This window comes from Sander lucioperca, chromosome 9 (assembly GCF_008315115.2).
Source record: "Sander lucioperca isolate FBNREF2018 chromosome 9, SLUC_FBN_1.2, whole genome shotgun sequence".
In the NCBI taxonomy this organism is placed as follows: domain Eukaryota; kingdom Metazoa; phylum Chordata; class Actinopteri; order Perciformes; family Percidae; genus Sander; species Sander lucioperca.
This window is the reverse complement of record NC_050181.1, coordinates 924,213-941,025: the sequence shown is the minus strand read 5'-3', so window position 1 is coordinate 941,025 and position 16,813 is coordinate 924,213. Positions and strand designations below refer to the sequence as shown.

The 16,813-nt window shown below is 40.3% G+C and overlaps 1 protein-coding gene across 7 annotated transcripts in view; it reads right to left on the bottom strand.

Annotated features, from left to right (window-relative positions):
• Nucleotides 1-16,813, bottom strand: part of astn1 (astrotactin 1) — a 522,070-nt gene that overhangs the window by 429,117 nt on the left and 76,140 nt on the right. For all 7 annotated transcript variants that reach the window (XR_004898191.1, XM_036004756.1, XM_036004754.1 and 4 more), the window contains exon 2: nt 15,973-16,154. Coding sequence is in view for 6 of the 7 variants with exons in the window: in XM_036004756.1 (XP_035860649.1) it covers nt 15,973-16,154 (182 nt within the window). In the remaining variant the exon portion in view is untranslated. The remainder of the gene's footprint in view (nt 1-15,972; nt 16,155-16,813) is intronic.

Sequence of the window (16,813 nt, the reverse complement as noted above, 5' to 3'; positions counted from 1 at the left end):
TAGCTAGTTGCTGGTGTTCTTGCCGTGGGATTAACTGTACTAATAAAACCGTTGAAACACCGCGGCCACGCTGCTGTGAAAGCTCCCCGAACGCCTGGTTGTTACCCCTCTCAGTGGCAGCTCCTCCACTCATATCTTTATAACGGAGCTAACCGCTAACCGGAGCTAACCGCTAATCAGAGCTAGCTAATAGTTGCCAACCGAGCCTTCAGTTCTGCGTGTCTGTATCCATTAACTGCATGTATGGACTCGAACCAGAATAAAACCCTTCATTTTATTAAAATGGCTGTAAAAGTTTTAAACTACAACTCAGAGTTGTCTGAATGACAGAAATCAGCTCAAGGTACAGTGTAGCGTTAGCGTGCTAGTTGATGCTTTCTCTGCGGAGTGCAGACTGATTTGCTCTCGCGAGTCATGTGACCAAATCGTAGCCTTTGCGATTAGGAAATCGCGTTTTAACATATCGCGATATTATCGCAAATGCAGTTAATCGTTCAGCCCTAGTGGTAATTGTAGCATATATGTGTGTTTGTGTGTGTGTGTGTGTGTGTGTGTGTGTGTCTCTGTCCCTTCGTCGGTCTCTCTGTGTGCCTGATCGCGTGTCTTGCTGTGAGAAGTCAAGACTATGAACTTACAGTGAGACCTCGCCCGCTCAGCACGGGTAGGAGAGATTACAAGACCGCCGCTGCGGTAGGCTACCGACTCGATGATCCAGCAGATCAGATAAGCAAAGCCCATGATGTGTTGTCGCCATAGCGACTGCAAGCAACAGCGATTGGACTGTGTTGAAAGCGCAACTTTTCAAGCTGAAGCCAAGAAGCGCTCTACCATTAGGCTACATTCAAGTTAAAGTGGTGTGAGAAGTGGTTCAACTTGGAAATTGCAACTATAAGGACTCAGCTCTATTAACCTTGCATTACAGTGCTTAGCCTACATGTTTTGGGGATGAATCTAATGTGCTGGTGTTACGACCCCTCCCTTTTCTGCCTACTGTTGGCTTCTCTGGCTTTCCTGGTTGAGCTGGCAGTATGGGAGGGGTCATAAATTATAATAATAAATAATTGGTGGACACCTGGGTAGGCCTCAACCAAGACTATTTGTAAGTCATGTCTCATTGTTCTCTTTCTGCCTTTTCCTTCTCCTAGGCTCCACATCTTCTGGTTTGGGTTTGTTTGAGCTCCTTTGTTACAGATGTCATTTATCCACACATCTTTCACTCACCCACACACCACTTCCACTACTGATACCATTGATTCCACACATGTCATGATTCTTTTGTTAGTAGTTCGTCTTGTTTCTTTAACAATAAACATTTAATTGGCACTTTAACCTGTCTGGTCTCCCCTCTTTGTCACATGCGTTGAGCCAGTTTGTGACAAGCGGGGCAACAATGAGACATGACTTGTACAAATAGTCTTGGTTGAGGTCTACCCAGGTGTCCACCAATTAACTAACGACCCCTCCCATACTGCCAGCTCAACCAGGAAAGCCAGAGAAGCCAACAGTAGGCAGAAAAGGGAGGGGTCGTAACAGCTGGTGTTTCTGGTTGTTACATGCTACAAGGTGTAAAGGGGAATCTAACTCCATAAGGGAGTGAATACGTTTTGAGTATAAGGTGAAAGAAAAGGACAACATAAGTTTAAGTACTCCACGACTCCTCCAAATCACAGAGAACACAGATGGGATGAGTTATATTTTGAACGTGCACAAAGTTTTGAACATGAGCAGAAATCTTGCTCAAACACATCTTAAATATTACAGTCCAGGGGTTTATTAATTCATTAAAAAGAAGTAATGTATCATTGAGGTGAATAATTGTCATGTGCACATTTAAGGAGGTTACTTCCCCAACAAAAGACTCAAAAGAGAAGGGAAGACTAAATTATAGACTACATGTGTGCTGACTCAGATATAATTAGAAAATGTATTATCTCTCCAAGGGAGAATAAATAGTTGAAAGCAATACAGAATGCCTAAGAGCCTTATTGCAATATATTCCATTAAGTTTTTATATTTTGAATGGTCCCCTATGTTTCCCTTTACATATTTCCAGCATAAACTGATTCAGAAAAAGGTAGAAATAGGTGCATAAAACTTCACCTGAATGCAGGAAATGAAGTGTTTAATGTTCAAAATGTGCTGGGGGAGGACACCCAGACCCCCTGCATTGTAAGTCACCACACAAATCTGGAAACAAAACCTTGGCCTTTGGGTTGCCAGGCCAGATTAGGCCAAATGTTGGTGCCATCTAACTTACATCTACAAACTGGAAGCTAAAATGAACATACACTGGCTATTAACAAGCTGGGAAAGCCAATTGCTGTTTTGCATTGCATTCAGTTTATTTAAATGTCCGGGCTAAGCCCTGAACCTCCTCAAGTCCTGGAAACGTCCCTGGTTACTAATCTGGTAAAATAAAGAGTAGAGTTAAGGAATTTTCTAATTCGATAACTGAGTTTATGTAACTATTAAAGTGTATAGTTAATGTTAAGTAGCGCCAATGTTTCATTCATCCCTGAGTAAACTAGAACAAGATGTCAAATGTCAAGTACTTCAAATGGTTCTCAATCAAATCTACCTCAGTGACAAATGTAATTCAAACCCATCAACCTGCATTAGCGCCGATGCGTAGAAGGGGCTAATATAGACCAAATGGAAAAATCTGTTTAATGTCAGGCATTACTTGGAATCAAAGTGAGGACTAAGTGGACTGTGTCCTCTTATACAGCCAATAAAACCAAACCACACATCAAAGCATGCCAGCGCTCCAGCCCCATAATCCACTTACTAACGGATGAGGATGATGTTATAATAGCAGTAGTGCTCCTTATGACTTACACTCCTGTCATGTAAGTCCTGAATGGAAGAGAGAAGACATGGGCTTTCTCAGTCTGACAGAGCAGGCCTGGTATTAGAGCTGAGCTATCAATCTGTCACTTAGTCTCTGGATGTGAGGCATTAAGACGCAGGAAGGCGGAAAGATCGAGACTATCTGACAGCTACAAGATAGGAAAAGGAAGTTTCTTGCTTTAAATGCAATAATCTTTATCATAGCTAAAGGGCTACTGATTGGATTTGATATTGAGATAGAATATTAGTGATGGAAATTGACAGTTTTTATACACTGAATCCACTCCTGAACCCAGTTGTCAATGCCATCAAAGTATAATATTAACACCTGCAATGGATTGAAATGAAACTTGAGTTGTGAGAGTAATTAGCAACAGGCTTAATGATCCAGTGCTGGTTTTGACATTGAACAGATGTCAAAACGAAGTCGAAACCCCATTTCACACGTCACACAAGGGTTTCTCCATCTGAAATGAGTAATAATGACAGAAATGGTTTGAATCATTTGATTCAATTTAGTATATTCCATTAAAGCTAATATAGCAAGAAGCCGTGGTGGTGTTTGAGTCTGTGTGGTGAGAAGGCATTAATGTAAAACCCCACATTTGTCATGTAAACATTTATTCTCTTGGAATTAAATGAAGTCACTAGAGTCGGATGTTTAAAAGAGCTGAACAGATATTACAAAATCAGTTACCAGTTTTTCTTAATGTACTGCATCATCAGAGGTTGTGCTGCCTTTAAAGCCACTATATGTAGAATTGTTAGTCAGATTATACTTTAGCAGCTTTCATATTATTCTGATAGCATACATTATTGCTAAATGCAGCTCAAAAAACAGCCCAGCAAAAATTGTTGCAGAGACGTGTCCAACAGGGACAGTAATGCCTGTCGGTCCACCAAAACAACTATTGGATTCAAACATGGTTCCCAGATGATGTATCCTTATCACTTTGGTGATGCCCGGAGTGGAACTTCTATGACCTATGATTAACCATAACTCTCCTATTCTCCAAATGTGGTACAGACATTCATGGTTTCCAGATGATGTATCCTTATCACTTTGGTGATGCCCTGAGTGGAACTTCTATGACCTATGATTAACCATAACTCTCCTATTTGCAAGTACAGTATAATCTATTGGATCTGTGGTGAGTGGAATGGGAAGATGTGTGTACTTTAGTCTGCCACTAGAGCTGCAGAGGTTAACGGATTAATTGATTAGTTGTCAACTATTAAATGAATTGGCAACTATTTTGATAATCGGTTTGAGTAATTTTCCTTTATGACAGTAAACTAATCTTTGAGTTGTGGACAAAGAAAAAGACATTTCAGGACATCATTTTGGGCTTTGGGTAATGATGGCCAAATGAAGCTTCATGAGGCTTTGTGAACCGTGAACCATTGACTTTATTTTCTGGGTTTTAACATGTATGGACAGACGAGTGGAGAGAATCACAAACATTTACATTATTTTCTGAACCCACTAAATGGTGCTCTTGGTTTAAAGAAAAAGGCTCAATGAATGGCAATTCAGAGTGCTTTCAACCCTTTCCCATCTAATGGTCTTAGAAAATAAAGAACTTTGTCTTCATGAAATAAAGAAAAAAAGAATGGTTAACTGAGAGATTAACATACACACACACACACACACACACACACACACACACACACACAGAAACGTCTTTCACTACTTACATCATGTTTAATTGATAACTAAGGTGTGTGTGTGTATTACCTGTGAGCAGCGCAAGTTTTGAAGATGGGTTCCTATTTGTGTAGTGTCCTATAATATTTTGTCTGTATTAATCTGTTACAGCAGGAAGGTTTGGATCAGATTAAGACAATCTCTCCAGCAACAATTAAAAAAACGTTCAGATGCAGTTTTCAACCGCAGCACTTGAAATGTCTGGTTTTGTCATGAGTGGCATCTCTGTGCTGCCACTGTTGTCATCTTGATGACTAATGCACTTTGTATAACTATTCAACAAATGCTATAAGTATACCACACATGCTCTTTTCTTTTTGCTGATATACAGTATGTAGCAATATGTTTACCTTAAATTCTAATCATGTTCTGATTTTAATTTTGTATTGGGGATTGGGTTCAGCTCCCTAAATTGTCTTCAATACTACATACTATGCCACCATAGTCTGCAGACTCTAATAGCATCCACATGTGATTTACATGTATTATACCTTAACCCAGTTATGTTTAGTGATTGTCTCTTTATGTTGAATTTAGCTGCTTTCTGCATATGTATGTACAAATATTCATCATATTCTGAATCACGATTTGTTTAACCGGTTCAAGCGACTATCATTCCCAAAGTATCATCTGCACAAATCCAAAACTAATTTCTACACTCGTTCAGGTGTGACTAATTCATTTGGTGGCAATGAATGAGATGTAGGAATTCACTACTGTTTCTACAAATAGTCCAAAAATTATAAATGTGCAATGGAACGCAAGGAAAATAATAGCTTAGGTGTTCTGCATAAAACCTGATTTTCAATTGCTGTTCCTGTAGGGAATTGTGACGGTTTTTGAGTCCTTGGGTTTCATTAAAGACAGAACGTCTTGTCCCGACGAATGTCATGCAAATACAGATGATAATCACCTAAATTAAAGCTTTTTCACACACAGTTGGATAATCAGCTATTCCTTTTGTATTCCAGCTTTTATCGTTTTATTCATTAATTAAATCTCAAATCCAAAACACACAAATGTTATAGTACTACTTTATAGTGACTACTGAAAAACAGGACTGAGACAGACTTTGTGGCAAAAGGTGGCAGTAAAGATGCCCCTTTATTGTTCAGTGGTGTGAGTGGCCATGAAGCTGAACTATATATATATATATATATATATATATATATATATATATATATAATATAAATTATCAGGCACGTATGGCAGCAGCTGGAAAAAGGAAAAAAACATTAAAGGCAACATTTGGCCTGACACAGCCAAAGCTGCCTCTGCATTATGTCCTTTGTATAGTCGGGGTTGTCTGTAAAATATATTAAATTGAAGCTAAAAATCCATGTTTTTTTTTCAGTATAAAGCCAGTGTGATATCCTATACATTTGCAAGGGCACAATAAATCAGCCGAGCAGCATGTAAACATTTCAGCTCCTGTGCAGGTCTGATTCATTAAAAGCATGCCGGCTGCTTTATAAGACAGTGACCCATGCTAAAATCCCAACACAGAGTGAAAATGATGACACCATATCAATTCCGACTGACTTTTCCTGTGTGCTCACTGAGACACAGCTTGAGGCGCAGCACAGACACAAGAGCGGAAGAAACACATTAATAGAAAAATGATCCGGTACATCACAGACATCATGGTTTTGGTAGTTTAGTCGTGTGATCTCTTAGTATTCCGACACTGCTTTGAACCTTAAAACAACTTTTTTTTTGTTATTTTTCAGTAGACGGTCTTATTTGAGCTCCATTACTGTATATTGTACAAGTGGAAATAGATGAAAGATGGGAGTGCTGTGAGAACAGTGATGTGATTTAGTTAGCTCAGCTAACAAGGAAGCTTCAATACTTGATCTGTTGAAAGAAAAGGAAAGCGGAGCATCCAAGTTCAAAATGCTCTGTACACACACTCCTTAGTGAAAGGTTAAAGCTGCATTACTGGGCACCTCTGGGGCTGCAAACAAGCTGAAAGTACAACACTTTTATACTATCACGTTTCAAGTTGTTATAAGTGACGGAGAAAGAGTAGATGTGCTTCCAGCCCCTTTTCAGAGTGTTTTTTTTATTTATTTTTTTTACTTTGTACGTGGGGAAAACCACGTTAAACAAATATATTAATCAAACAAGAGTATTTTTTCATACTTTCAAACGTGTCTGGAGGAGGACTTTAAGGTGAACACGTTAGTGTACTGATACTAATTTACACAGACACAGAGCAACATTAACATACAGTACATAGTCGTTATTCTGGCCACTTATGTAAAACAAATATGCACCCCTCTAACTCTAAAGAAGAATATCCGGCTCCACTTTGTTCACCAGCTGGATGGGGAGTGTGCCACTCTTTTTGGTTTGGTGCTGAGCAGGTAGTGTATAGTGGGTTTATCTGAGCTTTTTTCGCTGAAAACAGCTGCCTGCTGCTTTTGGGAACAAGGATGACAATGGAATTTACGGGCCAAAACAATGAGCTAAAAGAGGTTAATATGCTCCATAGAGCTGAGGGGAGCTGCAGAGTTTAGTGATAACGCTCTGTGGATTCCAGACCTCTGAGTTGCTGCCCACATCTTAATATTCAGCGATTGAAATAGGCCTGCTGTTATGCCCATTTAAAGCTATTTAAAGGTCCGCTATTATGCTCATTTTCAGGTTCATACTTGTCTTTTGAGTATCTACTAGAACATGTTAAAAAAAAAGAAATTATTTTTCTCATACTGTGTCTGAATATACCTGTGTTCACCTTCTGTCTGAAACGCTCCGTTTTAGCGCCTGTCTCTTTAAGCCACCCACCCGAAAAAGGCCAGTCTGTTCTGACATTTCAGTGTTCCTGGGTCTTTTGCATCTGCGTTTTGTGGGTCTCTGTACCATCATTGCAGCCAGGGAATGACTGTAACGACACGCTAGTTGCACTTACCCATACATAGTATAATTGTAACATCACAACCGTACGGAAATCCTGGTGGCTGGTTTAAAAGGCACACTATGGGCTGTTTGCGTTTCTCTGTGGATTGACCATTTTGATACTTCTACAATATTTATATAGCACCTTGACCTGCTTTATCATCAAAAAGACATGGAAAAAATCTAACTTTTTACAAAATGCGCCCTTAAACCAGTTGAAGAAAGTAATTGGGATTAGGAATGGGTGTGTCATCTTCTGACACAGCTAGCTACCTACCTACATCCATAAAAAATAGTGAGAAAAAAATGGCCACGAAAATGGTGTGGATGAAATTGTACAGGTTGTTACAGTCAAGTTGAGGAAACTCTGCACCTTCATAAAAAAATGTTAACTGCTCCAAGCAACCGCTAATGCTTCAGTCAAATAAAAATTCCATCTAGCTACAACCACAGCCCATAGGGAAGCTATGGATTGGTTTCTCTCGGTCGGCAGGCTTTTCAAAAACATGGCATGTGTGTGATGCTCAGAGAACAGCTCTGGAGGCTGGGATTCAGCCGGGGCTACCGCTTTACAAGTGGTTGGGGCGGCATTGATTTAAGGTTTATACGATCAATCCTATCAACACGGGTTTTAGGAGGGTCACCACATGAATGTCAATATCCTACGAGCCAAGCTGTGTCACAATGACCGTCTCTCCCCATAAACTGAGCATGATATTGGTGTGTGTGTATGTGTGTGTGTGTGTGTGTGTGTGTGTGTGTGTGTGTGTGTGTGTGTCCCTGTGACTCTTGCACCCATTATAGGTTCAGCATTTTGTTTTTAAAGATCACTGGAAAACAATCACAGTGTAAATTGTGAACTGAACTGTGGTACAACACAAAGTGCTTAAACTGTAACTGCTCTACTCACACTGAAACTAAATGTAATGATTTTTTTTTTTAATAAATGTCACAGTCTTTACATAACACAACATTAAAAAGAGAGGCAGAAAGGCATTGCGATGTTGAAAAATATATGGTTTAATCTTAAGTCTTGAAATGGCATCAGGAAGGGGCAAAAAAATTGACAGAATATAAGTAAAAACGTACAATAATTTAAAAAAGACATCCTCCCGGATCCATGTTCTTATACTGTGTATGTTTACATTCTATGTACAATTTTGTCATTGTCTACACCGTCATTTTATTATGTGAAACTTTCAATATACCTATATATTTTTTATATATCCAAAAAACTGAAGATATGAGACCTCAGCATCCTCAATGGTAAGTACTTTGACACCAGGGTTAAATATATTGTCAGTGTTTGTAGTTTGCAGATATATTAGAATTGTGTCCTTATTGTTTTTACATAGAAGCCTATTCTAGTTGTCATTATGTTTCTTTTGTGTAACACATTCGTTTTTGCAAATTAGCAAACGTATTTAGTAATCAACATAATTTTAGGAGAAAGGATTGAACATACTTTTGTCTAAAAATGAACATGGTGCTAATACACGAATCATAAAAGAACAACTTACTGAGTTACATAAGTAACTCTCGTTTTAACGTCTCCAACAACCAGTTGCGGCTCACGTTTCACTCACACGACACAAAGTGTCTTTTTTACATGTCAAAGTGGAAAGCAACAGAATTCTTTTTACGTCAAGAATTACAGATTTTTCTCTGTTGCAATGAATACCATAAATTGGGACCAGATAGATAGATCGATAGATACTTGATTGATCCCCAAGGGGAAATTCAAGGTACCAGTACCTTAAGACATCACACACAACATTCACATACATCACAAACAGGATGATAAAAAAAGCAAATCCACATGAATAGCATGGACAATAAAATAATAAATAAAAAATACTAAATACTAAATAAAATAAAATAAAAAATCCACATGAATGTACTAAGGGATGTCTAAGCATGAGACGCTTGCAGTGATAGGGCAGGAACTGACCCTGTGATTCAGTATGAGAGTGTGTGTCATGGTGGTAGTGCAAATCGGTCCAATAGTGCAAGGATAAAGTGTAGAGACCAGCATTAAATATGGACAATATAAGAGAATAATGTAAACATAGTAATATAAAAACTATAGCAGTGCAAGGATAAACTTTTAAAAAGACAGCATTAAATATGGGCATTATAAGCATTAAGCATTAAATATGGGCATTATAAGGGAATAGAGTAGACAGTAGGATAGACACAAATCAACAGTCAATATTAGAGGTTTGAAGTACTAGTGTTACAGCCATTGCTCAGGATCAATACATAGGATCAATACATAGTGTAATAAAATGAATACACGTGTACTTTACCAACACAAAAAAGTGGAAAGTTCCTCTTTAAACTGACAGTATGTCTGCTGAGGTTCCCATTTCAGGAAGCACAAAGCAGACTTAAACAAAAAAGGAGCCACTTGGCAGTATTTGCTGCTGTTAAAACACCAAACGGCTCCTCACCTTTTAGGTTGAGTGGGCACAGTGAGGGGCTTTGTTGCACACTACTGGTCCACAGCACACTTGCACCTCAAGAGCTTCCACACAGCTAAGGTAAACCAAATTCTGGCCACATTGGCCAAATTATTCACCATCCAGCAAAATAGACAATTTGAGTAGTCATGTGGGCCAGACATGTGTTTATGACGACTACAGAGAGTTGTGCCTCTATGTTGGCAAAGAAAACTTCCGCACACTGTCTAACATCCAAAAATGATATAAAGTTTAATAGTAGGCAACGTTTCGGTACTAGACCATCTTCAGGCAAATGGTGTTACATCCTGAGAAGTCATCTTTTGTAGGAGGTGACTGTTTTTTTGTGCAGCAATCAACAACTTTCACATGAAATCAGGCATAAGTGCATAACATTCATTCACATATCCATTACTATAGATGGAGCTTAAACTTTAACTAAGTAACATTATATATATGAATAATATATATATATATATATATATATATATATATATATATATATATATATATATATATATATATATATATAATTCCAGAGCAATCTATAGTACATGGATATTGATTTCTATATCATGAATCCACACAACAAATGATGTAGGGATGTATTCAGGCATGTTTCCAAAACCTGCTGGTACCTTATCCATAAATAGATAGAGGAAGAATATCAAAATAAACACAATAAGAGTCCTCACAAAAAATCATTGAAGGGCATAACTTCATACTTTACATTACTTTTTGTGTTAAATAACAAAAAATGTATAGCAAAATAGAAAAGTAGAAAAAGTTAAAATTGAAAAAGCTGCTTTATGGCCTCCGATTCACAAAATGTAAAAAAAAAAAAAAAAAAAAAAAAAAAGGGTATTAATTTTTCATATGATGTAATTGACTTGGTTTGATTTGGATACCTCCGTACTGTATGTGATGATTGGATTGATCCATTGAGGCCCTGTGGCAAAACAGCAGCTGATTAAAATTTGGAAATTAAAGAGGAAGAATTATGCGTAGCAATGCTCGGTGGATAAACAAATCAAGGCACATTGAGTTTTCTTATAAAGATTTGTTTTTATTTTGAGTGTTGGGATTTACTTTGTAGCTGTCTCTGCCTGTAGGGTTCAAGCTGAAGTTGAATATGTGTATTTGAACTGCCAGTGCCTCACCTGATGTTGGTACAGGCATACACAAGGTTAGTCATCTATTATGGATGACCAGCTTTGGCCAGTGGAAGACATGTGGTCACCTTGTTGGACATAAATGCACAGGGCGAAGCTTTGAACCCTGCATGAGGAAAACTCCAACTTTACAGTTAACTTCAAGAGTACAGCTACTGAAAATTACTCACTTCTACAAATACTGCCTTTAAAAAAACTAAGACTGACTGGAAAAATGTAATTCTCAGGTAAGATTATAGCCTGGCTGAAGGACCAGATGCTTTTCTGGCCTCAGACCCTAACTTTGGTGCAGCTCATTGAACCTGATTCCATTTTAAGATTAGACCCATAATAAGTCTGGCTTGTCTTCAAGCCTAAAAATGCTGGAGTCCTAACTCATCCGTTAGGCATAAATAGTCTCTTGGTGGGCGCGGTGGCCAAGCAATGAACTGTGGCAGATTAGACTTTCTGCTTCCTGAGTTGACCTGGCTGGGATGTGCCTAACCTGGGTCATTTCCATGTGTCTGCTAAAAACATGGCAACAGCAGTGTAAAACACAAACCTTGAGTTAAATGTTAATGCAAAGGCAGTAGTTCATTTTAACAGTGAAAAGACAAGTGGCATGCTGTGGAATGCTTGTGCTTAAAGGAATAGTCATTTAGTTGATAAGTCAATCAACAAGAAGGCAATGAGCAACCAGTTTTGATAGTGGTTGTTGTGAAAATGTAAACAGTGTAGATAAATTGTTCAAACACTTCTTAATTTACTATTTTTCATAGTACTAATAATAGTATTATATATATTTTCTTTTTACAGTTTGGGCCATCATTCCTATTGATGACATTGCACTCACCAATTGTGGGAGCTAGGGTTCTGCTACTCCCAACTGAACCCCAAGGGTCTCCACAAAGTATTGGAAGTCATTACGGGAGCAGGTCATTTTGCTCTGTGAAGCTATGTGCACTGGACAAGTTTCGCCTTTTTCTCTTGCCGTGCCAATCATTTGCCTGAGTATCTAAGTTGGCAGCGCCAGTCCAGTTCAGCCTTAAAGAAGCAGAAAAAGAGCAGAAAAAGGGTAGGGTTCAGGTCTTAGGCCTGTGCAGAGCTCTACTGGGAATGTGGCTACATCACAGAAGACAGAGACTGACAGAAGATGTTTTGGAGCTTTGGTAACCAAAAAGCATGCAGTGAAATGCAGACAGAAATTTCGGACTGAATTCTCACAATGTGACTGCTGTTACAACCCACTTCTACAAACCAACCAATCAGCAGGCAAAATGCCATGCCATTTTCCGAAGTGCCATTTTAGACCTCAAGCAATTGAGACATCCACAGCACCCACTGCTTTATTCCTACCAGTGCTGACTGCTGCTGTCTTTCAGTCTCCCAAGACATACAATGGAAAGAGGTCCAGTGACAGGTGTGTGCTTAAGCTAAAAGCCCATAGAGCAGCCTTCACAGGACCCTTTTTGTATCCACAAGGAGCTGAACAAGTGACACGGCTCTGGATTTATAGGTCGGGGCCTCCAGCAGGGTGGCAAGCTGCAGCGGGGCTTGGGCAGCGCAGCGGCAACACCGCTTCCATCTGTTGTCACGGTCTGCTCATATCTGCATGCAAATCCTTCTCTACCCACACCTTCATGAAAAAACACTCTTGTGGCAGCGTTACCGCCGCAGCTCTTTCAGGATGAGGAATTAACAGAGCAGGGAGCACAAAGACACGGACCTCAGGTTGATGGGATGTGAAATGCAGATATAGCGGGGAGTACAAATGTGAGATTAGAGGAAAATCAAAGCGTTAAGAAGCAGAATCTCAGCACTAGCTATCTCATTTCCAGATCAGAAATGGTGTCACCCCTCAAGCCTGTGCAAACAGTAGATCGGCTTGATGTTTGCAAATACATGCAAAACATGCAGAGGGGTAGTCAAGGACTGTTATTTGTTCCAAGGTCTCAAGGTTGGGGACATTCAGCGGGTGTCGAAGCGCGGCTCCCTGCCTCCATTCAGCAGATGTAGCTGCTGGCAAAAGTCTTCTCAAGCTGACTAATCATTTGGGTATGCAGCTATAATATGCTTTCAATATCTCAAAATGCATATCATCCATCAAAGCACAGTTTCAATGTCTTTGGGCAGGAAAAGGGCACTGGGAGTAGGTGTGGCATATCTCAGATCTAATAAATATACATTTCCTCAGGCAAGAGGAGAAAGGTGCGTGATCGAAGGATATATTTCCCTACTTTGCCGACATAGCAGATAAGGTTTGATGCAGTGCAGGCATGCAAATCTGCAACCGAAATGTAGAACTTTCTTAACATATGTTTTCTTGCTGCTATAGTCTGTACAATGTCTCTCTGACTGAACATGGGTAAAAGCATAAATGCATTTTTATTTTGTAGTCAGTAAAAAAAAAAGAAAAAAAAGAAAAAGAAAACACTGCTCCAATACAGGACAGTGTTTTCCTAGGTTTGTGGAAGACTTAGGTGGATGTATTTTTCTGGGGATTTAGGGTCCTCCCTGAAGAAAATGTGATGTTTTTCAATAAAAAAACCATATGCGATTTCACATTATTTTGTACCATTATTATTTCCCAGTGTGTGTTTAAAATGTTGGGAAAGCTAGAGCAGATACTGTAATTAAATAACACACATGAAGCTTAAAGACCTCATATTATTGTTTTTTTTTTTTTTTGTGTGTTGTATATCTTTTTTTTAATAGGTTTACGAAGTGAAAAAAAGACGTGTTACCATCTCCAACAGAAAACACTGTTCACAAACTGCTCCAAACAGCTCTATTGTAGTCCAGCCTTTACTTACGTGACATTTTGCGTCACTTTGTTAGACACATTATAATGCTCGCCTAGCTGCTAGTGGGGCACACCCTCATACCAAGCTAGTTAGAGCGGAGGCCCTAAGACACTACGGCTGAATCTCATCACCCTTATTTGATAGCTCCTCGACTCCTCGGCTGAACCGGAAGCTGTTCGGTCCCTCCTCGGTGAAGGCCGTCTCAATGCTCTTATTTCTGCCCCGAGGACCGAGCACCGAGGAGGGATCATCGAGGAGGCGAGGATACACGAGAGCAGCCTTCCCGGAAGCCGTGCAGGAGTTGCTAACTCCGCCCAAACAGCTGACAAATCGTTGCCTCTCTCCTCCAATGATTTCCTCGCGCCTCTCCCGGGCCTCCTCGGTGGGAGGGACTAAGATGCGAGGAAGGGATGCAAGTGAGGGAGTCGAGGAGGCAATTTAAGCGACATGAGAAGCAGTCTAGGTACTGCGCATGTGCGACTCCCAACAAAGATGGAATAGAAGCGAGATGCCTCACTCGGTAGCTAAAACGGAGAGCTCAACACACTGGGTGAAAAGAGGAGCTGCAGCAATGTGCAGTAAGACAATATACGGTGTTTTTGGAAAATTAAACCACGTAAACCTATTCTGGCACAACCTCTAAACACAACTATGAACCTGAAAATGAGCATAACATGAACTCTTTAAAGACAAAACTTGCTAAAGAAGTCCACTGGGGACCAACTACATGCATTAGATCTGAGAAAAGTCATTTACTTGGGGTTTGATGCTCACATAGATTTTACATTCATTCAGCTTAGATGTTCCCCAGAACGGCTTGGGTGCTGCGCCCAAGGCTATGTTTAGACGGAAACGATCTGAAGAGAAAACGCAAAAGGGCCGTTGCGTTCTCACTTTTTATTCCGCGTTTAGACGAGGGTTATGGGGGGGAGATCTGCGTGCATATGGGGACGCAAAAGTGTGTGAAATGCCATCCACCAAGTCCACGCGCCTGCGTAGAACCTTCCTTCTACTTGTCTCCCTCTCCTCCTCCTCCTCTCTCCCTAGTAGTGCGAAGCGAACAACAAAAGCTGACTATTTTGTCTGGACAGAGGAGGAGGTGGAGTTATTGCTCCAAATGCACACACAGACACACACACACACACACACACGCGGCACATACACACGCGGCACACACACAGTGCGTTTTTACCCTTTAGACGGGAACGCGACGGTGGAGCGTTTAAGATTTCCACTCTGGAGGGTGGTTTCACTTTTTTGCGTTTTTAAGCCCCAAAAATGCCGTCGCCGTCTAAACGAAAGGCACATCTGATCAAAAATGTTGTCGTTTTCACCCGCGAGCGTATTCGTGTAAACAAGGCCTAAGCCTTATAATGGCAGGGAAAACCGTACAGGAGTCCACCTTGACTTCCTCCATGTCTTTACACTTGTACTGTAACACATCCATTACAATGTCGAACATGTCCGTGCCCTGTGGCAAAAATCAGAAAAACAGGCTAGAGTGCATGCCATGCACTCGATATGTGTCCATTCTAAACAAATCTGCCAGTGAAGTGAGAGAGCTTTTTAAAAGGTTTTGAGTGACTACATATATCATCTACATTTGGACAATAAAGAGTTTTTATACCAGTGATACAAATGGGAGACACAGAGATGTTTTGTAAATGAAGCATTTTTGCAGCCATCGTACCATGACAGACATCGGCAGGATTAATCTGCTCCCTAAACCCTTTGCTCCGAAAAAAAAGTGTGCAGTCAGCTGTTTCATTTGGAATAAACAGGGAAACAAAAACAAAGGGGAAGGCACATGTTATCTTATCTCAAAGATGATATATCTGCCGATGTTTCAGCTTCAGGGAAAATAACTCAACACTAAAATAACTTTATTTCTTTAAATCCATATCTCTATGAAACAGTAAGAGAGAAAAGCAATTTCTTTCCTTTGTCATTTTAATTTTGCAAATGAAAGATTTTGGCCAATTAAAAAGTTCTTTTGACTGCATGTCAAAAGAAAAGATATTGTAATATTAGACTTCAAAACAGTTTCCATCTTTAGCAGCTTTGTGAACAGTCAGCCCCGGAGCAGAGAGTCTTACCATGACAGAGATGTGCAGGATGCGGAGCTCCTCCTTCCCCGAATCGTTGGCCGGGTCTTCGGTCGGCTCCGGGGGGTTCATGCTGCCGTCCTGGTGGTGGATGTGGAAGAGCAGGGTGCCATTCTCTAGCCACTGCTGCCTCCAGCGCACCAGAGGGATGTCCTCTGAATTCCCAGAGATCTCTGCCAAAGACAACAGACAAACAAAAAGGACTAAATGAGAGGCCGTCTGCTGTTGCAGCACAAATTGTCAACATCATGAAGGAGATCCACTGGAATTTCAGCCAGGAAGAGACAGACATCTCCTGTTGTTGTTTTTGTTTAAATAAATAGTGCCACGCAAAGGTTTCAGTGAAATACCTCACCAACTATTTAATGAACATGTCATAACATGTTGTACAGATAACTATGTTCCCTAGAGCAGTGGTTCTCAACCTTTTCGAGTCGCGAGAACAGAACTAGCCCTCTTCACCAGTCTTTTCCTGTCCCTCTCTGTGCTCCCAGCTCCCCAGCAGGCTGCTGCATAAAAGATTGCGGACGCAACCACAGAGTCATAAAAGGTTTTGTCCTGCAGACACCAAAGGACCTCAGCCTCCTCAGCAGGTGGAGATGGCTTTGGCCCTTTTTTGTACAAGACGTTTGTGTTTTTGGACCAGTCCAGTTTATTGTTGAGGTGAACACCCAGGTATTTGTATGTCTCCACCATCTCAATGTCGACACCCTAGATGTTCACCGGTGTAGTACCAGGAGGCCTCCTGCGAAAGTCAACCACCATCTTCTTTGTCTTGCTGGCGTTGATGTGAAGGTGGTTTGACTCACACCAGCTGACAAAGTCCCCGATG